The 27452-nt window shown below is 43.2% G+C and overlaps 1 protein-coding gene across 3 annotated transcripts in view; it reads right to left on the reverse strand.

Annotated features, from left to right (window-relative positions):
• The window catches only part of AHNAK (AHNAK nucleoprotein), a 76222-nt gene that overhangs the window by 19848 nt on the left and 28922 nt on the right, over positions 1–27452 (reverse strand). For all 3 annotated transcript variants that reach the window (XM_072984451.2, XM_072984452.2, XM_078382023.1), the window contains exons 2-3: positions 6204–6297; positions 3727–3886 (exon numbers count right to left, since the gene is read on the reverse strand). In XM_072984451.2, coding sequence (XP_072840552.2) covers positions 3727–3886 — 160 coding nt within the window. In that variant the 5' untranslated portion in view covers positions 6204–6297. The remainder of the gene's footprint in view (positions 1–3726; positions 3887–6203; positions 6298–27452) is intronic.

Raw genomic sequence — 27452 nt, forward strand, 5'->3', positions numbered from 1 at the left:
TTTTCCCCCCAAAATTTCCTTCCACCTCTCCCCCTCCCATCTAAAATTCTAACATAAAATATGCAAACGCCTGACATTTTAAAGGTTTTTATCTTTGCCTGCCAGACGAAGGACATTAAGCTAAAAAGGAGGACATGTCCTCCTTTTGCCTGTCGTCTGGCAACCCTACCACTGGGGGAAATAAAGGTCCCCCAAAGAGCCCTTTCCAGAGCCTGTGGACCCAGGAGGTGACAAGCACCATGGCAGCCTCTTTTCCCCTCAGAAAGCAAGGCCGGTGGTCGGCCATGAAACTTCCAAGCGTAGCCTTTCTCCGAGGGAAGCACAATTTTAGGGGGGTCTATAAGTTGTGGTTCGGACAGGGCTTGGAGTCCCAACAAAAACATGAAGGCAGGCAGACGTGCCTAAGAAGACTAAAATCCGGTTCACTCCCTGCACAGTTTTTAGAGTCATATAATTGGACGTTTTAATTCCACCACCTGAGAATAGAGGAGAGATCGGTGGACTCAACAAACCTCTAAATTTTTTCCCCAATTTTCTAACATATTTTTAAGGAAAGAATTATTAATCTTTTTAACCTCTTCTCCCATTTTTTTCTTTAAACAATATACCCTCCACTCTTTCTTGTTTACCCTCCATTTCTATTTCTGTCCAGATTAAATTTTTATTACCCTTAATTATATCTGGGATATCTCTAAGCTGCTTTGCTATATAATTTTACGTTAGGTAATCCAAGACCTCCCTTTTTTTGTGTAACATACCATAATTTTTTATTAATCCTCACTCATTTATTTCCATTACAATAACAATTTATCATTATATGCCACTCTTTCAGTTGTTTTTCTGTAATCTTTATAGGAAGCATCCAAAATATAAAATTCAATTTAGGAATTATTTTCATTTTACGTAATGCCACTCTACCAAACCATGAAATCTTTAATTTCTGATATTATTTTATCCTTCCTTTAATCTCTTTTTAAAATCTATCCAAGTTTATTTTAATTATTTCTTGTAAATTCCAAGTGACATTAATCCCTAAATATTTCATAAAATTTCTGATTTTACCTTCAAATATTATTTTCATTTTTCTTTTCTCCTCATCCGAGTGATTTAACAATAAACATTCTGACTTTCCCCAATTTACCCTTAACCTCGTTTATACTCTCAAATTCTTTCAAATGTAATTTAAGCCTTTCAATTGTTTCAACTGGATTTTTAACTATTAATAACGTGTCATCAGCAAATAAATTTATCTTACCATTTTCTTGGTTATATATCGCTCTAACCTGTTTATCGTCTCTAATTATCTGTGCCAATAATTCAATTATCATTGTAAATAGTACTGGAGATAAGGGGCAACCTTGTCTTGTACCTCAGCCTAGATGTATTTTGAGACAATTGGACATTTAAAGACATTCCTGAATAAGGATAAGGTGAGGTATTTTATTTTGGCACAAAAGGCACAGAATCCTATTTTTTAAGTTCCTCTCCCTAAGACTTAAATTATAATAGTAGCACACTAAATGGCGAATAATTTTGGCAAACAGAACCGGTGGCCTCAATTCATTCTGCTTAACCTGGGATGGCTGGATTAAGACCTTTAGGCCCCAAAGAAGCAACCGCATCATCACATGTTCAGGTTTTTAAAAAAGGGTTGTGAGTCCCCACAAGATGGTGTAGCAAAGGTTGGGAGCTTTTGCAAGAGGTGCGACTGTCGCCCACATGAACCACTTGGCAAGATGGCTGCCAGGACGTGGCACAGCGTACAATAAATAACCTTTTTCCACTCATGCTACAGAGTGCCACATCTGAAGCTATCTTTTAAAGAACAACTTCTTCATTCTGCTCTTTCTTCCTAACTTTCATGTTTCAACTTTCCGGAGTCATAATCCAAGTATCAATTACATATTTGTTTAATAATAATAATAATTTGCAGTCCTACGAGTTAACTCTTAGCACTTATTTAAATTCTGGTATATATTTGACAAGCACGTCTTTCAAGTCAAAAATAAATTTTGTACCTCATTATACAGTAAGAAAATAGCTTTCTATTGCAGGGGGAAAACATGTAGACTGAGAGAAAATATTTCAAGGAGGAATTCTATATTCAACTCCAAATGATCAAATTATTTCAGTATCTCATTCTCGTGAAACCACAATCATAGCTCTAAAATTATAGATTTCTTTGTGGCATGTCATGAGAGGACTGTGTTTATACGATTAATCTTGATTTTTCAGAACTGAAATTGCACATAATTGCACGCGAGAGACATAATTGCATGTGAGAGACATCAAATCAACAGTCTTTTTAAACTGCCGCCTTTTTTCCCCCAAACAGACCAACTCTAAAGAGAGGGAGAAATATATTTTTTTGAATTTTTTCAAACTAAACTTGTTATAAGAGTCCTGTGGCACAGTGCTTAAACTGCAGTACTGCGATCAAAACTCTGCTCACGATCTGTGATCGATTCTATTGAGTTCAGGTAGCTGATTCAAAGTTGGCGTAGCCTTCCAAGGCTGGCAAACTGAATACCCAGCTTGCTGTTAGGAGCAATGTGTAGCCTGCGTAAATAAACTGTAAACTGCCCAGCGACTGCTTTAAGCTATGAGGCAGTATATAAGCAGCACACTTTGCTTTGCTTATAGTAGTGAAAAGAAAGCAGTCATCAAATTTGCTAAACAAAGGGCAAAAAGTCATGAGAACACAGTACTGTTGCAAAGCAAGTGCCAATAGACAGGTCTTCAATCCATGGCAACAAAATGAGTCTATGGCAAGAAAAATGACAGAATAAAACAAACCTGGCCTTTGCTTTTTATTATTACATTAAAATATTAATTCACTCAAGCCCATTTACTGAATTTTTTTTGAACTCCTGAAGAGCTACAGAATGTCCACAGCATTAATAGCTATACCTTTTAGAAGTTATGTCACAATAAATGTGTGAGTCTCAACATGTCACAGGAGTCTTTGTTATTATTATAAAGACAATGCCCTCTATTAGCAAACAATAGCGACAGATAGAATCTTCAAGGTATAGCTTTTTTCTCTGGCCAAACATTAGAGCTTTAAAAGCTGCTTTCTAGAAGCATTGAAGTATAGGATAGCTGTGTGCTCCGAACCAAGTAACATTCAAATGCAAAAATAGGTGATACCTTTATAGACCACTAAAAATCATCATACAACACACAAGCTTTTCAATTTAGAAGCAATTCACCAGCTGAAACCCGGTTGCTTAGCATAGTAAGTGGGACTGGAGTAAGCTCATTGAATCTATGGAGAGCTGGTAAATTCACTCATACAGGAAATCCCCAAATACCCACTGATTCAATGGGCCTACTCCAGTGTGATTTACTTTGCTAGGTATCAGTAATACTGTGCAATCTTTTCCTATAACTTATTAATTTTTGTTGCTTTTCGTCTTTAAAGAAAAGAAAAAAAGCCTAGCACTGAACTGGGAAAAAATCTGTCAGAATGCCTAAGAATGACATTTGAGAGCAACTTTTAGAATTAGAAAACTCTGACATAGGAGCAAAATTGCGTAATCCCAACATGTGCTATTTTTGAAATCTAACTGCATTACACCCTGACTACCAATAACAGTAATGGCGTATTGGCAGTTGTGTTACTTGTAACTCTTCATTACTCTCTCATTACTAATAAAAGTAACTCCTTGCAGGTAGCTTATAACTTCAAGGTGTGCCAAAAACTATACACAGTAGCCCACTGACCTTCTTTCACAACTCCTGTTTTGGCAGCAGGCGAGTTGTGGTCAACCTGTTTCACAAAAACACCTTCTTCTGTCTGATTGATGGTGATACCGTGAGAACCACTGCCTTCCCAGTCCGGGAGAAGAATCTCCCGTGTTTCTTCTTCTTCCTCCTTCTCCATCTTGAAAAAACAAACAAAGGCCGAATGAAATAAAGAGAAACAAGAGCCTGCCAATAACAACGTGGCCCCTTATAGCGCTGATTCATCATAGCCCACATACATAGGCAGCCATTTTGTGGTGCTCAGTGAGAGATCTATCTACCTGAAGGAAGTAGACTGGGCTCCTGGTGGACATGGAGACCTGTGTAACAGCTCCACAATGGAGGTAGAGAAGGCCTCCATAACTCCTGGCATACAGCACAATGTTGAATTATTCCATTTAACACTGATAAAGCTAGTGCTTCATTTTCTTGGAACACGTCCTGAACACTAAGTTGGGGTCTTACTGTATAGGTTGCTACTTGTGAAAACTTTGGGTTCCCAGATAAAGCTCCACCCTGTGAAAATCCAAATTCCGTACCCAAAAAAGCTACAAATCTAGCAGATGTGTACACAGAGTACAGTGGTGCCTTGCAAGACGATTGCCTCGCCAGATGAAAAACTAGCCAGACGAATGGGTCCCGCAAGATTTTTAGTGCCCCGCAAGACAATTCTTCCTATGGCCATTTTTCACACAACGAATGGGCTTGCAGAGGCTTGTCCAGCACCATTTTTGAAGACCGCGCCCTTTCCCCCTGCCTTTGGTAAGGCTCTGAACGGAAAAGGGAAAAAAAGAAAGCCTTTTTCCATTCGGAGCCTTACCAAAGGCAGGGAGAAAGGGCACAATCTTCAAAAATGGTGCTGGACAAGCCTGTGTAAACGCCGCTCGCCACTTGGAGGAACCCCCGCCAGTCCTCCAATGGTGCAAGGGAATCCCCGGGAGAACTCCTAAGGCAGTGATCCGGGTGAGCCCCCCCCCCGCACCAGTCCTCTGATGGTGCTTGCACAGCTCCCTAACTGGTAAGTGACTTTTTTAAAAAAATTCCCATAGGAACGCATTAATTAAATTTCAATGCATTCCTATGGGAAACCGCAGCTCGAAAGACGAAAATATCGCAAGACAACATTAACCCCGGAACTGATTAATTTCATCTTGCAAGGCACCACTGTATATACTGTACACTTTTCATTTTTACTCCATTTTAGCTTCAAGGCATTCGGAGGCTGTAGATGCTTCACCCCTTCTCACAGAAAAACTTAATCAGATTAAATTAGAGTGAGGCCAACTGGTTCAAGGCCATGTTTCCAGGCTAAGCTGGAACATGAACCTGGATATCCGAAGTCCAGGCCAAGGACCAGCTGCACTACACTGGGCAAATCAAAAAAATATTGCTCATAAAAACACATCTTTAGTGCTCTGCAGTGTTGCAAAAACTAAGGATTTGTTTGTTTATTTGAAATATTTATACCCCCCCCACCTTTCTCCTCAATAATATTAAATATTAAAATAAACAGTATTAAAAGCAAAACAAAATTGCATAATTAAAAAGGCTGATTATTAAAACTAGCAAACGAAAACAGTTCTAACAAGTTCTAACGTTTGGTTTGTATTGTTTGCATGATGCATTAAAAACCACTTGATTAATGTAAAAAACATGCTCCTCGCTATCTGGAGCAAAATATATACAGTAGAAGATGCAGGTAGAAGTAGACAAACATATATCCATGTATACATATAATTAATAAGAACAAGAATTTAGAAAATGAGGTGAGGAAGCTGCCTCATTCCAGCCCAGCGGATTCGTAAGTAAATCTCCAGGGCCTGATTCTTTTTGAACTAGAGATGGCAGGAATCAAAGCTGGAAAATGCTGACTGTATAGCGGGGGGCTCCACTCTTAGGGCCCAAGAAACGTTACCTCTAAAGTTGGACGACACTTGCATTTATTATTTTACGACAAATTTTCCCCTTCTCCCAGCTGCCATTCAGGATTATTCCTTCACTGGCATGAAATACAATATCCAAATTTCATGAGCAAATGAAATTGGGGAGATGATTAAACTGCTAAGATTTCTTTAACCAGGTGAAAAGTCTGATAAAAACTAATTTAGCCCAAGCTTGATACTGCTTATTTTGAAATCCTTGTACAGGGATACCTCGGTTTACAAAATTAATGCGTCCTCCGGAACTTTACGTAATGCAGAAATTTCATAAACTGAAACGCGGATTGTGCTAGGAATGGGGCAGCACTAGAAATCTCCAGCCCCATTTTGGGGAAACCCTTTCATACAGTGGGGGAAAAGGAGGAAAAAAAATATAAATGGGGGTACTATTTTCTATGGATTTCGGTTCGTAAACTGAAAATTATGTAAACCGAGGTGTTCATAAACCGAGGTACCGCTGAAATGAGAATACTATAAAAGCAAGAATAAGCAGGGCCATCGTTACGCCTTTCTTACCTTTCTAGGACTTTGATCCAGGCTGGAACCGCCCCAGGAATTCCTTACTTATCACTTGCCAATCCTTTGGTAATGTTCGTCCGAAGTTTCCAATCTAGAAGAGAATTTACAACAAAATCTGTTAAAGGAGACAACTTGCAATGCCCAGGATTGTGGACGTACCCCACGAATCCATATTAAGGCAAGTTTTAAAAATTAAAATAAAATATCAGAATTCTTTCAAGCACAGGACTGAGTCTCTTGAGAAGACCAGCTTTTATTTCTTTCCTCCCTCTCCCCTTTAAAAAAGGAAGTCTGCTTATTGATGGCTGGAAAAGCAGGCTTTAATGGTTGCCAACAATGTCAGATAAAACTATCAAGACCCAGAGGGCACTAAATAGGAATGCTGAAAGAGAAATAATCAAAAATATTTTGATAAAGCCACTAGGATGCAGCTTTTGCATTCTGCTTGATGAAACTGTTCCATGGGGCTTGAAGTGTCACACTTTTCTACAGTGATATTGGTTAATCCAATACAAACTGAGATTTTAAACTGCCAAACTAAGATATATGTTTGGGCAACTTTTCCTAACCCAGTACTGGCTTCTGCCCCATCATGCGCAGCCAGTTGATCACATGCAGTGTGAAAAAACACTGGTTTTTACTTGTCTTTGACTATGCCCAATTCTTTGAGTGAACCTGAGCATTACAACTGTTTTTAAAATGGCTTTTAAAAATGTTTGAACTGCTTTAGAAATAATAAAAAAAGTCCAGAGGAAAAGATTCAGTCTGCATGCCTTTCAGTTCCATGTTACACCAGCAATTTCTCTGATCCATCTTCCAGAATATACAACAACGTCATATTTTTCTAATATAAAACACATTGCACTTTGCTCGTTTCACAGGAAAGGTGCTTCAACTGTTGCCCTTCTCTTTAGCCTTTCCAGTTCTTGGTACCGTCTCAAGACATTTTGCCTCCTCAGCTGGGGCCCAAAAGCCCCCTGCCCTGTCTTAAGGTGGAGCCTAAATGCCAACATCTTGAAAAGTCTTGCTTACCATTCATGTACCAGAGTTCCTGATTTTGGCTACTGCCAGCCACCCTCCTGTTGCTGCCTGAAGCATGCATGTCTCTCTGTTTCATGGTAGCACTGGCCCTAACAAAATACAGTGGTGCCGCGCAAGACGAATTTAATTCGTTCCGCGGTTAATGTTGTCTTGCGAAAAATTCATCCTGCGAAATGCATTTTCCCTTAGGAATGCATTGAAATCTAATTAATGCGTTCCTATGGGCAAAAAAAGTCAGAACAAAGTCGAATTTTGTTTACAAAGGGTTTATTAAGTGCTCTTTAAAGCCATACATATTGTGCAGATGATTTTAAAAACTTCAATCAAAAAACTTTAACTTTTTAAACACCATAGAAAAACATTTAAAAATCAGCAAACATGAGGAAGGAACAAAAAATGGAAAAAATTCATCTTGCGAAGCATCAACCCCATTGCCAAAACCATTTGTCTTGTGAGTTTTTTGTCCTGCGAGGCATTTGTCTTGCGAGGCACCACTGTAATGTTCCTGAAATGATGAGAAGGTTAGTGTGTTTCAAAGCTAATGGCACAGTGACCAGAATCCAACTGCTGACTTACGTTTGCACAAAGCAAACTGCTTACGTAAGTCTTGGTGGCACCGTGTTGCTTATAATTAAGGTACAATTCTCCCTTGAATTGCATGGGTCTGAACACTACACAGTTTTTTTTCAATAAGTAAATAAATATTCTAATAAACAAACAAAATTCAATAAATTCTGCGCCCCTGGCCACCCAGAACTAGGGGTATGAGTTCAAACACCGAAGGCCTCAAAGTGGTTACTTGCCCCCAGACACAACATCTCTAATTGTGTATATACATATATACACTCTAGCCGCCTAGAGTGGTCTAATATGATCAGATAGGCGGGATAGAAATAAAATAAAATAAATAAATAAATAAATAAATAATTCTGTCTCTAGATCAAGAGGTTAAAAAGACCTTTAAGGCTCCTTACACATGGTATTTTATGGAAAGGATTGTTAATACTATGGAAGAGAACTCCTGATAGAGAAGTGGTCTCTATGTGCATGTGCATCTTAATCAACTGTTTATGCTTTGAAGTTAAGTTTTAGGGGGCATATTTTTCTGTGTATAAGACTATACTTCTATCTAAAATCTTTAGAATAAAAATTGAGGGTCGTCTTATACACGGAAGTAAGCTGAGGTGAGAACAAAAACAAGTGGAAGGGAAAGCAGGGATCAAAGTGATCCTGCAAGGCCTTGATCCCTTTCCCCCTTACACTTGCTAAGTCCCACTTAGATTTCTTACTTTTGGGTTAGAAAAGTGTGGGGCGTCTTATACATGGGGGTGTCTTATACACAGAAAAATACAGTATATACAGTTTTTGAACTACACAGAGGTCTGGCTGCCCTAACTCCCACATTGTTGAAGGGAGAAGTGTACTGGTTGCATTCCTGTACTGATCAAGGATGTGATCGCAGACAGAACCAGTGCTCCCTTAATGACTTATATATCTTGTTCATATGCATATGTTAATTAGTATTAGGACTCTGGCCTGCAGAACTTAACCATAAAATACAGGTCATGTGAGTAAGTGGGCAAAAGATGACTAATAGCAGCCCTCTTCCCTTACCACTCCCTCCCTTTCTCTGGGTGTCTCTTTCTTGCATGTTCACATTCTTCTACATTGGCTGAGCATGCTACATGCCAGCCAGCTGCTCCCAGGGCCCAAGCATGCAAGGTATGGTACATATGCTGGCAGGAATTTGAATGTGCTTGCACTCCCTTTACCCTGGACACTAAACAAGGAGCTACAGTACTGGGGTACAAAATACTTCGAAGGGTACAAAGAGAGCAAGAATCACCAACATTGCTATAAGCTCCATAATATAAGAAGAAAAGCTAATGGGGAGGGGTACCACAGATTTATTTGTGCATTTATTTATTAGGTGTTTTTATATCTTCCCCTTCCTTCAGCTGGATAGATCAGTGATTTAGTAATCTGGCTGTGGAACCAAAGGTTGAGAGTTTGATTCCCCACTGGGCCTCCTTCAAGCAGAGCCAGCCTGCAAGCTAAGAGTTCCAGGGCAATCCCAGAAGAAGGGAATGGAAACCACTTCTGAGTTTTCACTACCTGGAAAATTCTGAGAAGGGTTGCCATAAGTCGGAATCGACTTGATGGCACATGATTACAGTGGTGCCTCACTTAGCGATGTTAATCCATGCAGCAAAAATCGCTGCTAAGCAATTTAATCGCTAAGCGATATTAAAAAGCCCATAGAAACGCATTAAAATGCCATTAATGTGTTCCTATGGGCTTAAAACCTAATCTTAAACGAAAATCCTCCATAGGGGTGGCCATTTTCGGTGCCTCTAAAGCGAGGCAACACAGCGGGCGGCCATTTTGGAACCGCCGATCAGCTGGTTGAAAATGGGGGCTTTGCGATGATCGCTTCCCTGCGATCATCACAAAGCGAATTTTCCCCATAGGGACCATCGCTAAGCGATCGCAAAAACATCATCTCAGAGTGATTTCTTCATTAAACGGAGCAATCACTATGCGAGGCACCACTATATTTTATTATTATCATTCCTTCCCTGAGCTCAAGGCAGTTGGGCATGGCTCTCCTTCCTCCCAACAACCCTGAAAAGTAGGTCAGACTAGAAAACGTGACTGGCCCAGGATCTCCCAGAAGGTTTCATGGCCAAGTGAGGATTTGAACCCAGGTCTCCTCAGTCCTAATCCAACACTCAAACCACTAAGGCACACTTGCAGAGTAGCAGAGCCTGGGCTTTGCAGAGTGAAGTCCCAGTTTCAATTTACAGCATCTCCAGTGAAATGGACCAAGTAAGATGGGTAAGGGAGAGATCTTGCTGGGTCTAAGAAGCATAGCCAATCAGAGTTGGCTGTACTGAGGTTGGGGACCACTAACATGGAAACTCCATGTTCTGGAGCAATCTATCTCATAACACCACATGCTGGGGACAAACAAAGGGGGTGTTTTTATAGTCACTCTTGGTCCTACATCACATATCTAAGTTATTGTCCAAAGATAGTTCTCTGTTTCAGTCTTTAGTATCTTGTATCCCACGATCTGTGGGATCCACAAAGGTCCGCATAGTCAAAGCTATGGTTTTTCCAGTAGCAATGTATGGAAGTAAGAGCTGGACCATAAAGAAGGCTGACCACCGAAGAATTGACGCTTTTGAATTGTGGTGGTGGTGGAGGCTCTTGAGAGTCCCCTGGACTGCGAGGAGATCAAACCTATCCGTTCTGAAGGAAATCAACCCTGAGTGCTCACTGGAAGGACAGATCCTGAAGCTGAGACTCCAGTACTTTGGCCATCTGATGAGAAGAGAAGACTCCCTGGAAAAGACCCTGATGTTGAGAAAGTGTGAAGGCAAGAGGAGAAGGGGACAACAGAGGACGAGATGGTTGGACAGCGTCATCGAAGCGACCAACATGAATTTGACTCAAATCCGGGAGGCCGTGGAAGACAGGAGGGCCTGGCATGCTCTGGTCCATGGGGTCACGAAGAGTCAGGCACGACGTAAGGACTAAACAACAACATCCCACAATCGCTCTAGGAAAGAACCTCAATCCCAACAGAATAGAAACATCCCCCACCTCACACTCTCTTCTTAAAAAGAGACTGATAAATTTACAAGCATTCTGTCATTATGTTTCTTTAGATTTATGGTGATTTTTAAACATTTTAAACATCACAGTTGTAAAAAAAAAATCCTTTAGAAGATTAACATTGTAATAATACTGTTGTTCCTTCTACTTATTGTGAGCCATCCAGTGGATGCTGACTTATGGCAATCCTTTCCAGGATTTTCCGCATGTAAAGTACTCCGAAGTAGTTTACCAGCCGCTCCTTCCGGTGGCACTCTGGGGCTGTCCCTCTTGTCCACCCAGTTAGAATGCGGTCTGAGGCGAAAGACAAAGTGACCATACATAATTGAGGTGGACTGATCTTGTTGGCAAATATTATATAGAAGAGATTTTCCCCACCCATTCCATGTCACGGGAGCCTTTTGATCAGAAAATTTGAAGAGAGGAGCCTGTGTACAAAACATCGGCTATACCCCAGTCGCAGCCTGAACTGGTACAGCCAAAAGATTATCTGCTCCTCTTCACAATCACAACAACAAATTGGAACTGCCATAAATCTATCATCTGGTGTGCAGAATGGGAAGGAGCTAACATATTTTTCCATGTTTAAGACTATACTTTTGTCTAAAATCTTTAGTATAAAAATTGAGGGTCGTCTTATACATGGAAGTAAGCTGAGGAAAGAACAAAAACAAGTGGAGGGGAAAGCAGGGATCAAAGCGATCCTGCAGCGCTTTGATCCCTACACTTGCTAAGCCCCACTTAGATTTCTTAATTTTGGGTTAGAAAAGTGGAGGGCGTCCTATACATGGAGGCGTCTTATACACAGAAAAATATGGTAAATTCCTTCTTATGAGGAATGACAGAAGGGTGCAGCACAACTGGACACACTGCATAATTTTCAAAAACCACAGCCAGGGGGCAGCGCCGACTGGCGATTTGCACGCTTGTTAGCTCCAGTGCCCACCCCAGCTGCTGTGCCTCGCCTTCTGCCTCATGCCAGCTTTCGGAGGAGGCCAGAAGAAAAGTTTTCCATTTCCAAACGGCTACAGACATGCATGCTCAGGTCATGCCTGAAACTTGAGCAGCCCAGACAGGGATGGACATGGAGTGCCTGGGGGGTGGGTGGGTGGGGGGAGAGAATGCTACAGAAAGCTCTCCACTGACATCAAACTCAGGGCCGATCCAAAGGAACTTCACGAGCCAACATCTGAACCCAGACTGTAATGTCCACACGCGCCTGAGAAGATGGCAAGCAACAACTTTCTTTAACTCTGTGGTCCTGCCAAACCCTCCCCATGTTCTGTTTTTCATACACCTAAACATGCACGTGTGTACACAGTCCCTGCAAGGCTGAGAAAAATGACTACGTATTCATTTATTCTCTAATATCCTGCCGTGGGTTTGCACGTGCAACAAATGAAGCCTTCCCCCCCCCCGGAAAAGGTGCTTTTTAGAATCTTGTGTAAGATACATATATTTTAGTGCCATGTGAGTGTGAGAGAACTTTCACAAGCCACGCACAAATGGCCGTTAGGGCAATATTTTCACATGAAACCTTGCTTATTTCTTCTATAGGGTTCAGTTTTCCTGATTAACACTCCCGATTAAACACAGTCAGGCAATGAAGGGGCTGCGTCTATTTAAACTGCATCCTCGTCTGTGCAATTATTATAATCTAATTTATAATCTTAGATAAAGGGCTATATTCTCTCTCTAGTACCCCGGAGGAAATTTTTGAAATGCAGACTAGGCAGACATTTTGTGATGGGGAGTCTTTTTTTTCTCAATCCCACCAGCTACACAGGCACATTTTTGGGGGACATAGAAGAGGGCCTTCTCTGTGGCTGCTTCCAGACTCTGGAACTCCCCCCCACAAGAGGCTAAGCTGTCCCCATCTTTGCTGTCCTTCCACAAATAGATGAATACCTTTCTCTTCGGGCAGGCTTTCACCTGGCTGAAATAGTTTTTTTAATGGATATTGTGCCTTGTTGTTTTTAAATTTTTTTAGTATTGAGTTAATTTGCTGTTTTAAAATAGTGTTTGTTTAATTCTTTTTAAATATTTGAATGCTTACTGTTTTTAGCTGTGGGGCGGAATGACTTTGAATACTCTGACCTATAAACGTGATTTTTTTTAAAAAAGGTAAACATTCTCAGGGCCCTGCCTCATGTACCCCTTTCCTAGCTATACCTGGCTGGAATCTAACAGTACCAAAACTTTGGGGGGAATTTTCTGCACATTGGCGAAATAAGAAAGCAGTGTTAAACATTTTGACAAAAGCCAGGTTTTTGTGCCAGCCTCACATAAAAATATAGTCAAAGTACAGTGGTACCCCGCATAGCGACGATAATCCGTTCCAAAAAAATCATCGCTATATGGATTCGTCGCTATGAGAAACAAAGAAGCCCATAGAAATGCATTAAACACATTTAATGCGTTCATATGGGCAAAAAACTCACCATTCTGCGAAAACCCTCCATGTGGCTGCCATTTTCGCTGCCCGGTAAGTGAGGAAAGGATGTGAAAACACTGCGGGCGGCCATTTTATTTACCCGGCGGCCATTTTGGAACCGCCGATCAGCTGTTCTTAAAACATTGTTATGCAATAATCGCTACGCGAAACGCTTACCGATCATCGCAAAGCGATGTTTTCCCATTTAAAACATCGTTATGCGATCACTTTTGCGATCGCAAATAACACATCGCTATGTGGATTCGTCGTTAAACGAAGCGCTCGTTATGCGGGGCACCACTGTATTTACTGAGCTCACGAAGCAGCATAAATATGACTAACAACCAGCCTCTAAAACACAAGATCAACCTTTAGCCAGTTTTATGGTGTTTACAATTTTTTGCAAACTGGCTACTCTTATTTACAGAATTATAAAATCCAAGCAATCTATTCGAAGACTTCATTAAAAATCTAGCCATCATTTTGATAAAGTTTCTGCGTAAGAGAAAATAGTGTAGCAAGACATGCCTAGCAAACTCAGCCTCTCTGATCTTGTAAGTCACCAGCAGAAGCAACACCTCAAAATCTCTCGTAGACGCTCAAAGATAAACACATTATGCAACTCATGCTAACATGTATATTTATTTCAGAAGATTTAATATTTTTAAATGTTTTGCCCTTTTCATCTTGTAACTGAAATTTACAACCACAAATAAAGGTGAAATGATTTCATTTTGTCATATATTTTGGAAATCTATGAAACTAAAAAATTTACCCTGTTATTTAAACAATGAGATGCAACAGCCTCAGGAACTAGTGAGTGGTGGGGCATGACTTCCATTCAAACTATTTCACCTCCGGCACTCCAAATGCCGAAGGCCTGTGTATTAAACGGGCGGCCCTGAATAAATCAACACACTTGGCTTATGTGCTTTTCGGATCTGGAAACTCCCAGATAATTACAATACCCCTGAAGAAATGTTTTTCTACAGAGCTGCGGGCCAAGAGAACTGCCCCACCACAAATTCCATCATATCCCACACATCAGGGATCAAAATATTCTACTGTTTCTGAAAAATCTAAAACACCTGAGGATAGATAGATAAGACTGACCGACCGACAGACACACAGGTAGACAGATCTTTATTGCGGTCAAGGACCAGTATCCAAAATACAAACAAACCATAAATACATAAAATGTATTATCATCATCCTAAAAACATAATAAAACAACTTAAAATCTCCAAGCGGCCTAATCTGTACTGAGTCTCAGTTAAGATCTATGTATCAGAGGCTCTTCTGGGACAGATCGGTAATGTCCCGTGGAAAGAGTGCTGTCTGTTCCTGAGACTGGCGGTGTCATTTTGCTCCAAACCCCCTTATGATGCACAAAAGCCTTCTCTGGTGAGAGACCATTATCAATCTCATCAGGCAAGAAGTATCAGTCATCTGTCTGAAGCACACCCGTGTCACCGCTCGTATTACTGATGTTCTTTTATCTATTAACACAGATAACAAACGCTGAATCCTTCTAGATCAGAAAGCTAGCACATCAAGGAAAAGGCTAGGCTAGATCCCTTCTTGCAGGACTGACTAAATTGTCTTGGTGCATGGACTCTATTTCCTTCCGGTGACAAAGGAGGCCCATCAATAAGTGAGCCCTTCAGTTGAAATCCAACCCTTTAAAACAGTGGTTCCCGAAACTTGGGCCTCCAGATGTTCTTGGACTACAACTCCCAGAAGCCTTCACCACCACCTCTGCTGGCCAGGATTTCTGGGAGTTGAAGTCCAAGAACATCTGGAGCCCCATGGCTGGGGGCCACTGCTTTAAAACACAGGTTTGTGCCTTCCACTTAAAGAACAGAGAAGCTGAAAAGAAACTCTTCAGTTGGGAGGGAAAGGTTTTGTAACATTTCCCTAACCCAAGGAATTTAGATATCACCCGGGTTCTAACCCTGATCTACAAAAACACATTTTTTAAACACAAAACAGAAAGTTGCCGCCAGAAATAACACATTTAGGAACCTGGCTGGGTCAGACTGGGGTGGTGCACCCACAAACAATAAGAACAGTTTTGTCTCTGGGTTACTCCACAGCAGAATATGTTATGCCATATGGTAAAAATCAGCGCACACCAAACAAGTCAACGTCGCTCTTAATGAATCATGCAGGTTTATTACTGGCTGCCTGAAACCTACCCCCCCAGTTGAAAAAGTCTATTGTTTAGCTGGCATTGTCCCTCTGGAAGTATGCCAGGAGGGACATAACACAGCATTAAACCTGCCCACTTCATGGACACCAATTCCCCAGATGATGGCTGAAATCAGATAAAAGTTTTCTGCGCACATCTCAAACTCTAAATATTAACCAGAAGAGGCTAGGCTACACCCACGGGGAACCAAAAAATTGCACACCTTGGCAAATGGAGGAATGCTAAAGAGTGTCTCCCACCAGGACAAGACTCTGGTCGGACCATCTGGAAGTCCCTTAATAGACTTTGGCGTGAAATAGGAAGACTAAACAAGCAAAATGGGGCCACTTGGATACAAGACACATTTTCTGTGACTGTGGAGAATCCGATCAGTGCAGCACTTACATGCATGCAATTTATGCCCCACCAGACGTATAAAAGCAACTGGCTAACGGGTCTGAAGTAGCCTGCTTCCGGCCAAACATAGTCTAATTATCTTAATTTCCATTAATTTTAGATTGTGCAATGCTCTGATACAAATAAAGAAAGATAGGTGAACTAAAGCCTAAGCCACAGGGTTCCTACTGATGGGCTTCAGTGGGCTCCCCCTCCCCATTTTAGCAGATTTCCCCCCCAGTGGCAGGAACTTATTTTCTTGGAGCTGCACATGTGCCAAGTTATTTCCAATTTATGGAAACCCTAATCCAGTTGTCAAGGTACGTGAGAGGTTCAAGCACAGGTTTACCTTTGCAACTTCCCCCAGTGACTTTCCATGGCTGAACGGATGTTTGAACCCAGGCCTTGAGTCCAAGGCTAACACTCTCTCCACTACACACCACACTGGCTCCCTAGGAACCTGATGCTGGATGCAAACGATACATCTGCACGCAAAAACCTGGGTGTGCTTCCACTCCCACCTAGTCCTAAATGCCCCTGAACGCAACGAGAGGAGGAAGCAAGTTCAGGAATGGGCCGTCAAGCCTCCATGCTTCAACTCTTTCTCCATATTTGTTCCACCACAAGCAGCAGCTCCTCAATGTCTTTAAAGGCCACCAAGACTTTTAAATGAAGGCCAGGGCACTTAGAAGAAAAATAACAAAACAAAAATGTAGAAAAACAAAAGAAAAACCCAAGTCACTGCCAGTTCCTTCAGGACTCATGCGGCCACAACAGCTCTGGGGGAAACCGATGCCTGCCACCCCTCAGGTTGCTGCTCCCGTGTTCTTATATCCGGAAAACAGATGAGAAAAAAAATGTAATTGCTAATCCTGAAAGGAAGATGGGTCTGCCCTGTGGAAACAGAAACAAAGTGGTCTTTCACACCTCTCTGAGCAAATAGCCCCCCCCCCTAAATCTTTCTACGATGACAAACCTTGACAGCATCTTTAAAAGCAGAGACATCACCTGGCCAACAAAAGTCCGAATAGTCAAAGCTATGTTTTTTTCCTGTAGCAATGTAAAGAAGGCTGATCGCTGAAGAATGGATGCTTTTGAACTGTGGTGCTGGAGGAGACTCTTGAGAGTCCCCTGGACTGCAAGGAGAACAAACCTATCCATTATCTGAAGGAAATCAACCCTGAGGGCTCCCTGGAAGGACAGATCCTGAAGCTGAGGCTCCAATCCTTTGGCCATCTCATGAGAAGAGAAGACTCCCTGGAAAAGACCCTGATGTTGGGGAAATGAGAAGGCAAGAGGAGAAGGGGATGACAGAGGATGATATGGTTGGACAGGGTCATCAAAGCGACCCACATGAATCTGACCCAACTCCGGGAGGCTGGCGTGCTCTGGTCCATGGGGTCACGAAGAGTCGGACACGACTAAACAACAACAACAAATCTTTCTAAGAGACAGCTTGTGGTATCAAGTGCCAGAGAAGACCAACCACAACATGATGTGGAAATCACAATCCTAAGGAAAGGGGACAGACGTCGAGGATTGGAAGCAAATGTAAATATCTGGAAGAGGCAGGCAAGTGGGTTGAGAAATTTTAATGGGCCAAGCGCCCATGCTAGGTGACGATGGGCGAAGGCCAATTTGCAAATAAACAGGGAGATTGCAGCACCGTAAAACCTGCAGGGCAAACAAAGCAATGCGATAAGGGAGGAAATGAGCAGCCCGCAATTCCAGCAGTCTCTGCTTTGTGTACCAAAGGATGAGACAAAAGTTTGAAAAATGGGATTGCCTGCTAATAATCCTGACTGATGGTCAGGCCAGGAGGTTTCCAAACCAGCTCTTTCCAAAGTTCAGCTGCTTTGGGCAGCTGTTCCTTCAATGGACAGTGACGCACACACACACCCCCGAGGGCTCACAGGGCTGGAGCGTGTGTGTGTGTGTGTGTGTGTGTGTGTGTGTGTGTGTGTGTGTGTGTGTGTGTGTGTGTGTGTGTGTGTGTGTGTGTGTGTGTGTGTGTGTGTGTGTGTGTGTGTGTGTGTGTGTGTGTGTGTGTGTGTGTGTGTGTGTGTGTGTGTGTGTGTGTGTGTGTGTGTGTGTGTGTGTTTTACCTGACAGCTAAAGTAGTGGTAGGGATTCCTGCTGCAAGGCAAAGTATTTGGGGTTGGCTTGATCTTGATAGCAATTAAGACCCATTAGTTTTACAAAAGACCTGTCCCCAACAGAGAGGTAAAAAAACTAAAATAAGGTTATTCATATAAATCAATCCCATGGGAGTGTGACTATGGTGAGTAACTGAAATTCAGTTTTTAATCACTACACCATTATGGGTGGCTAAGACATGGCCTGCCCACTCAGTTTAAGAGCTGGGGAACCAGTAGCAGGTTTAATCCTGCAACAGTGGAAACAGAGGCACAAGCTTTGAAGCTGACTGAGGGGAAGTGAAGCAGCGCTACTGGCTGATCTCAAAGTAATTTCATGAAGCCTTATAGACGAAGGGTGTGTGCTCATCCGACAGGTACAGTCAGCGGCACCGGTTACTACTAGCAATTTAGGCTACAGGCACTGTTTTCCCACCCACTCTATCTTGAAGCATGGATGCAAGCACAAGAAAAAGGTGGAGGAGAGTGTGATCTGACACACACCCTGCAAAAGATTGTTTTTATGCTTTCAAAAGAGAGGGAGGGAGAGGAGCGTGAAAACAGCCAAGGGATGTTTCCATTCATTTACTGAACATTCCTCAGTAGATTCACTAGCTCACTTGTTTGGAGAGGTTGCGAGTTCGATTCTCCGCTGAGCCTCCTGTGAATCAGAGCCAGCCTGTGTGGCCTTGGGCAAGCTGCACAGTCCCAGGATGCCCCCCCCCCCACTTCTGAGTAATCTCTGCCGAGATCCAGGTCTATAGAGCCTGTGTCCTGAGCACACTCCTGGACTGCAGCGAGTCTTGGACCCTTTGTGCACGGCAGGAGAGGAAGCTGAACACCTTCCACATGCGTTGCCTCCGATGGATTTTTGGCATCACCTGGCAAGACAAAGTTCCAAACAGAGTAGTCCTAGAACGAGCTGGAATTTTCAGCATGTATACATTATTGAAACAGCGACGTCTACGTTGGCTTGGGCACGTCATAAGAATGGCTGACGGTCGGATTCCAAAGGATCTCCTGTATGGAGAATGAGTGCAGGGAAATCGCCCCAGAGGGAGACCACAGCTGCGATACAAGGACATCTGCAAGCAGGATCTGAAGGCCTTAGGAATGGACAGATCAACAGATGGGAAACCCTGACCTCTGAGCGTTCAGCCTGGAGGCAGCCGTTGCATCACGGCCTCTCCCAATTTGAAGAGACCCTTGCCCAGCAGGCAGAGGCAAAGAGGCAGTCACAAAAGCAGCAAAATCAGGGGGATGGACAGGGTAAGGATTGTATCTGTCTTCAGCGTAGAAGGGATTGTCATTCTCGAATCGGCCTCCTCAGCCACACTAGACGCTGTTTCAAGTCCTCGATACAGAGCACGCAGCCATCGTCTCTCGAGACTGAAGGATGCCTATAGGTCAAAGGGTCGCCGTCAGCCAAAATTGACATGATGGCACATGATTTATTATTATTAAAAAATTTAGTGGCCAAAGCCTGAGGGGTTCGCCCGGCTTTGTCTTTTTCAATTTTGGGATTTGTAGCCAGGACTAAGGTTCAGAACTCTCCATCGTATTTTCAGGGAATGCTGAGAGAGTTAAACAGCTAGAATGATGTAACTGTAGAGACCACAACAGCACTTGTCTATCTCGGTGTTCGGCACTGCTCCTTCACACCGATTCCTGCTTGCTTCGTGCCAAAGTCCCACCAACACAAATGGACACATTCACGTCTCCAACGAGCTTGGGCTTGTGGTGAAGCAGATGCTGCCTGCAGCTGTTCCTGGAACTTCCTTCTGCTCAAGGAAGCCAGGAGCCACACGGGCATAAAACAGGGCTCTCTTTGCAAAACCTAAAAACTCAGGCAGGAGAAAATGCTGATTTGTTCAGCCTACTGGTCACCGTCAATGAATTTTGGGCTCTTGGAACAAACTCTGCTGCCACACCCAGAAAACGACAAAAGACAAAGCTACTGGTGGAAAGCTAAAGTCCAAAATACACATTTTAATTCTCCTGCTGCCAGTTCTTTGCAGTCCTAGCTCCAAAGGCAATTCATTTACTGGTCTAGATAAGCAAAGTGCACAGGTTTTAGAAGAAGGTCTTGTCTCCCCACCCCCTCACCCCCATCTTATCCTTTGAAACATGGAATTTATCAGGAATGTAAACTCCATCCAGAAATACAAAACCTGGCTATAGTTAGCCCTGTGACCAATGTAGGGCAAAATATTGAAAAATATTATATAACTAAGCATTCTTTTTGCTACTTTACAAGACTTGGATTTCACATGTTAGGCTACTTGTGATGGCACGGAATTTTTACAAATATTCCAACTGCGCATAGGAGAAAGGTGTCATACAGTTCATGAGTGGTCTAGCTGGAGCAAAACTTCTTACAAACCCTAAGGAACATACATTGCTTGGGGGGGGCAAGTAGGGGATTGGGGGGAGTCTCAGAAATTAGGACTAGAAGCTGGCTGGGGGGGGGAAGGTAAGGAAAGGCTGATTTTCACATTTTAGTATGAACTAACTAGCAAATTACTTGGTTGCAGGATTATTTCAAATGCATTTAAGTCCACATTTCATAAGAACAACCCTAATGGTCTGAAAATGGCAAAAGACTGGTGGGGCGAAGAAATAACACCAGGAGTCAGCACTTTCAACAGTTGAACACTTGTTGAAAATCCCTGTTGAATTAGCGCAACTATTCAAGACATAGCAATCTTGTCTTCTTTTGTGCCTGGCCACTCTGTGGTAGGATTCATCCAGACTCACAACAGTTGTTGCCCAAAAAAAAAAAAAAAAAAGCCCAGCCCACTAACACCAACCCGTGTTAAGGTGCAAAATACTCAAAGCAATGCAAGCTATTTTGGCACAGGAGACAGAAAATTCCTCAAGCATCTCCTTCCTGTCTCAAGCAGTACAAATACAATCATAACAAATTAAACAACTAACGGTTTGCTGCCTTTTCATAACACCAAAACCCAGCTGTCTCAGCCTGCTTTGTGGTGGATCCAGTCCTGGTTGGAGTCATGAAGGCGACAGATCTCTCCTTTCATATCTTGAGAGTACTCCATATTCGAAGGTAGACTCCTCTTTATTCTGGAGGTTCCATTTAGCTGTAGTATCCACTAGCTCTTGACAGACCTGCCCTCCATGTAATAACAATAACTGCATGCTATGAAGTTGATTGTGATTTGTGGTGACTTTTCCCACTGTTTCCTGGGTCTAGGGTACTTAGAAGTACAGTGGTGCCCCGCATGTCGATGATAGTACAGTGGTGCCCCGCATGTCGATGATAATCCGTTCCATAGAAATCGCTGTCTTGTGAAAACATCGTCTTGGGAAAACCGTTTCCCAATTGAAATGCATTGAAACCCGTTTAATGCATTCCAATGGGGAAAAATCGTTGTCGTTTTGTAAAGATCGCCCATAGGGAAGCCATTTTGCGAAGCACCGATCAGCTGTTAAAATGGCTGTCCTGCGAAGCATCAGTCCCCAAAACACCAGTTTTGTGAAGCGCTGATCAGTGCCAAAATCATCGTCTTGCAGTTTGCAAGGCACGAACCCAAACATCGTCCAGCGAAAACTGCCCATTGGAAACACTGTTTTGTGAATCGTTATAGCGATTGCAAAACCTCATTGTCATGCAGATTTGTCGTTTTGCAAGGTCATCGTCTAGCGGCGCTCTGGGACAGTGGAGATTGCCCAAGGCTACACAGGTGAGCCCTTCAGACGCCCAGCCTCTGTCTCCACAGCCAGAGACTTCACTCACTGAGCTATCCAACCAGTCTCCTCCATGTACCACAACTTTATTTTTAAGCCGAGATCTTGCTCCGATTTGCACGCTTCCAAATCCACCTATGTGTAGGGGATTTGTTTGCTTGCTTGTTTTGCAAGAAAAAAATGGTTTATGAGGAATAGACTCAGCAAAAGATTGCAAGCCCAGGGTGCAAAGCGGCACATTAGCCCCACGTTTAGGTCCTTCTGGTACGAATTGATCCCCACTCCCTGCCAACAGGGTGGTGGGTGGAAAACTTCCCCGTGTGAGTGCAGCAAAACCTCTCAAACAAATATGTAGCTTTTTGCTGTCAAACTTTCCACACAGGGAAGGTTTTCAGCACTCGCAGGGACAAAACTGACTGTGGGATTTCCTTATTATATAGTCATTTCTTTCACATTTTACTCCGTTATGTGCAACCCAGAAGGGGCACTACATCTGTTTTAACACTTGCCTGGATGGGATCAAGTTTCCCTGCATGAGAATTTCAGCTCGCCTTCTGCTCCGAAAGGCTCCTGGTCCCAGACTTTCAGTGGGATTTTGTTCCAAATGAGCAGGGTCTTACCGCACCAGACAGACTAGATATATTGCGGTATATAACCCTTGGTGAGCAGAAAGTCTGATGCAACCAACTAGCATAATGGTTGTTGAAAGCCTTCGAGAACAGTCTAGCATAACCTCACTCTCTGTTAAGAAAGGGAAAATCTGTCAATGTTGCTTTTTCCTATGGTCAGAGGTTCTTAAAACCTAAATTTCCTTCTTACACAGGCAATTTGGGGTTTTTGTTACATTCTTCAATCTTCAGTGAACTGAAATTTAAATCTCCCCCACCTGCAACACGTGTACTCAAAAGGGGCAGCTACTGATCAAAATAGAGATTCCAGAGTTGGGAAAATATACCTTTTCAAGCTGAGGTTTTTTGCACACATTTCAAGTTCTAAATACAAAACTAGAACAGACTAGGCTAAAGCTATGGAGAATTAAAAACAAAACACTTTGGCAAATGGAGGAAGGCTGAAGAGTGTCTCCCACCAGGACAAGACCATCTGGAAATGGTCCCCAACCTTGGGCCTCCAGATGTTCTTGGACTTCAACTCCCAGAAATCCTAGCCAGCAGAGGTGGTGGTGAAGGCTTCTCGGAGTTGTGGTCCAAGAACATCTGGAACCCCAAGGTTGGGGATTGCTGCCTTAATAGACTTGGAAATGAAGTAGGACAATCAAAGAATAATCAGGTAAAATGGGACTAGTTGGATGCAGGACAATTTTTCTGTGATTGTGGAGAAATTCAATCAGTGCATTCATTACGTGCACTGCAATTTACGCCCCACTAAGTGTGAAGGCAGGAGGAGAAGGGGACGACAGAGGACGAGATGGATGGACAGGGTCATCGAAGTGACCAACATGACTTTGACCCAACTCCGGGAGGCAGTGGAAGACAGGAGGGCCTGGCATGCTCTGGTCCATGGGGTCACGAAGAGTCGGACACGAATAAACAACAACAAAAATGTGTGATCTAGAAAATAGCAGAGATGATGCTATTGAAATAGCCCGATTCTGGTCAAAAACAGTCTAATTATCTTATCATTTCAATTGGATTTTAAATTTTACCTATATTTCATATACATCCATAATTTTAAGTTGTGCAACGCTCTGACACGAAAGAAAGAAAGGAAGGAAGGAAGGAAGGAAGGAAGGAAGGAAGGAAGGAAGGAAGGAAGGAAGGAAGGAAGGAAGGAAGGAAGGAAGGAAGGAAGGAAGGAAGGAAGGAAGGATGGATGGATGGATGGATGGATGGATGGATGGATGGATGGATATTAGTAGAATCTTCCTGGTCATGTCACTCTGGATTTTTTGTAGTTCACCTCCCAGAATCCTCAGCCTGCACTGCCAAGGATAAAATACTGTGGGAGTTGTAATCCAAAACATGTGGCATGCCCAAGAGTCACCACTCCTTATAGGTTTTAAAGACAAGGAGACTTCCCAGGAAAGGAGGGGGGGGCAGCCATATTTATTACCTCAAACCTGGCTGGATGTGTCTGCCAGGAGGCTGTAAGTCTAAAACCACTACCGAAAGCTGGTGTGGCAATTAGAGCAACCTCCCGCAACGTGGTCTCCCGTGGAGGACTTCTGCGCCAACTCCCCTCTAAGCAAGTGTGACCCATTGATCTTTCTACGACATTCTAGGTGGGTTTGGGGGCAGTGAGGAAAGAGGGTTCAAAACGCTCCAGGTAAATGAACCCTGTGTCAAGCACATGCCTCGACTACAATTTCCTCGTAGGGGGACTTTGTGGTCTAGCAGCAAACAAATGATTTCCTGACATTTCGGGGTTAAATCCGATACCAGGGAATGATGCCACCGGGGCAGCTCCTTGTGAGGTCAGAGAGGAAGAGGAGGCAAGGATCCCCGATGAGGGCAGAAGTGAATGAAGAAAAAACATCCACCCCAAATCGGGGTAAACCCTGGATAGTATAGCTAAGCAAGAAGAGAAAGATGAACCAGTGAAAAAAGTGACAGCAGTCCTTGTTACACATGGGGAGTTTCTCCAGGTCTTGTGCCGCTGCAGGGACTTTCGATGGTGAGATCCCTCCCACAGGCCATTTGCTGCTTCTGCCAGAGATGATGCAACAAGAAGGTCCGTGAGTCACAGTGCTAGTGCTCCATTCCCAGCCCTGCTCACTCTCAATGGCCCTGGCTCAACCCGTTTCCCTTGGCCCTGGCTTCTTTGCAAACACCAGGTGTCAGCTAGACATAGTAGGTAGGAATGGGAGGTCAAGCTTTAAATTCATGGATTCTGAGGGTGGCTCAGCAAACAACTTCATCCAGTAACAACCAACCTCCAAAGTACAGAAAGGACCAAAATTAGAAAGTAACCAACATTAAGGCAAGAAATGAAAAAAAAAATACAGGAGCATGAACAGGTCATCCTCTTCTTCATATTAATTCCATGCCAAAAACTCTGGTTATCAGTTTAAAACAATTGCCAATCACTGCGAATTTGCTTCCTGAAATCCAAAAATCAGTGATTTTACAAACAAGCCATCTCCCCGCCAATTTTTAAGACTTCATTCCTGATGTTTATTTATTTAAAATATTTGTATCCCACCATTTTCTTTTAAAAGAACCCAAGGGAGCTTCCTGCATTAAATGACAATATTGAAAGCTAAAACAATGACTGTAAAAAGGAAGCTTGCAAACACTGACTCTTTGGCCTGCCTCCAGCAACGCCGAAAAATAAGAAGTGTATTAATAATAGTAATAAAATGGCATTTCCTCCAGTGCTGCCTCAGTCCAAGATTTGTCTCCCAGAGGAGCGCAGGAATTCCCAGAGAATTTAAGCCAGAATGTTGCAAGCTAGTGGCGTCCTTAAACTAAATGGGAAAGCAATTCTGCAGGGTGGGCTCTTCTTGCTACCATCTAACATCCTGAAAAAAAAGCCGCAACCATTTTATACTTGCTGAAGTCTTGGGAAAAAAGTGGAGACAAAAGAGCCACTCCCAGCTTTGTTCCTCTGGAGAGGAGCCTGAAACCTGGGCGTGACTGTCTACAAAAGATGACTCACAACACACACACACAGACACACACACATACAAACAGGCTGGATAAGAAGCAAGGGTGAGGCCGTGCAAACTTTTGCAGAGTTCTTGCAACCAGCCAGCGCTGACATTTTAGCAACCACAAAGCAAAGAGGCAGGGAACGGCAGATCGGAAATGGAACCCACTTTTTTTTTGTTGCATTTACCTTAACATCTCCTGCCTTGTCTTTAAGGAGCTCAAGGCAACCTATAGGGCTTTCTCCGTGTCTCTTTTTTTATCAACCCAACCCGACAACTTTGTGAGCTAATTTAGGCTGACGGAGAAAAGACAGCAACTGGCCCCAGGTCTTGTTCCAACGAGCTTCACAGGGGAATGGAATGATTTGAACCCCAGTCTTTTCACTCTGACAGCACGGTGTTGCATCCAAAAGCGGCCGGTTTTGAATTCGTGCACTAAACACTCAGACCCAGAAAGGTTTATGTTGGGAAAATATAGATAAGGAAGAACCACTTGCCCTTAGAGGAGCCCCAGAGATGCATCCTACAGAGAGTAAAGCCAGAACAGTGACTCACATTAGGAGTGGCCACCAACAGCCTCTTCTCTAGATCAGCGGTCCCCAACCTTGGGCCTCCAGATGTTCTCAGACTACAACTCCCATAAGCCTTCACCACCACCTCTGCTGGATAGGATTTCTGGGAGTTGAAGTCCAAGAACATCTGGAGGCCCAAGGTTGGGGACCACTGCTCTAGATGGTCGGTTTAGGGCTCACCAGAGTCCTCCCTCACCGATAACCCTGCAGGAACAAGCTGTTCTCTTATGGTGCAACCATCTAGGTATTTCCAAGGTTAAGAAAAAGGCCAGTCCCAGTGAGTTGTTCAGGGGTCACAAGCTCACACGCATCTTCTTGCCATGTTACCTGCTTCATACCATCGGGAAATTTGAAACCAGCAGAAATGCAAGTTTTTCTACTCCACCCCACCTGCCCAAACATGCCTCACCTTAAGCCGAGGAACACAAGATGTGGCAACAGCTTGCTAGTGACCAACGACTGATGTCTGGAATCTGCTATTAATTCCGGCCACCCACACTGCTTCAGGGCTGTGGTTAAGATGTCTGAGAAACACAGCCCTTTTCTTCAGCTAAGGCTGAGTCAAAGGCTTCTGAACTTGATTATTTTAGCGACTCTGACGAAAAGGAGTGAAATTTCGCCCCTGCAAGTAAGTGGAAAACCTAGTGGAAGTATGGGAGGGCATCAAACAGCCGCACATCCAAACTTTGGGTCCCCAGATGTTTTTGGACTGCCATCCCAGAAATCCTGGCCAGCACAGCTCGTTGCAAAGGCTTCTGGGAGTTTTATCCAAGAACATCTGGTCTAGAGTTCCCAAACTTTTCAGCCTCATGCTTCCTTTTTTATTTTTGAGACAACCCCACGCCTCACCGCCTCCTCTGTGCCATAATCCCCCACCCCCACTCTTGTTTTAACAATACTTTTAATATGGAATTTAAAATTGAAAACAAAAATATCACCGCCAGATACATCCTTTGGATTCCTTCAAACCCCCATGGGAGGGATACGCACCCCCCTGTTTGGGAACCAGTGCTCTAAGGAGACAGAAAAGTCCGAGTCTTGATGACTGCTTGATTTCAGGATGTCTTAAGACTATTCTTCTTCTAAGATTCTGACCACAAGCCCTTCTGGCCCAGAATGATTTCTTATCATCGTAGTTTTTGCTTATCTTGCAGACTTCTAGTCCTCATGGTTGCTGAGATGAATTTCCAATCTGGATCCAGCTACTTTGTCCCCCCACCCCCCACTTCCAGATTCTGGATTATCTATTTTCGGAACAATCTTGTCCTAATCCAGTGTGAGAAAGGAACACCTGGAAATTGTTTATCAGTTGCTCTAAGGCCTTGGCAGAAGGCAGGGCCCTTTCAAATGTCTGTCCATCCCCAGCTATGAAAGAGGAAACCAGCCATCCCAGGGAGCTATGCCAATCACAAGCTCCTGCACCAGTTGCTTCTATTCGCAGGTCGGCCACGTGTTTGCATTCTCTATATTTTTAGCACCATCTGCTTTGCCTTGCAAGCTACAAGTTAGGCTTTCTTGGGATAGCCAGGGTATTAACTGGA

Source organism: Pogona vitticeps, chromosome 15 (assembly GCF_051106095.1).
Source record: "Pogona vitticeps strain Pit_001003342236 chromosome 15, PviZW2.1, whole genome shotgun sequence".
Lineage (NCBI taxonomy): Eukaryota > Metazoa > Chordata > Lepidosauria > Squamata > Agamidae > Pogona > Pogona vitticeps.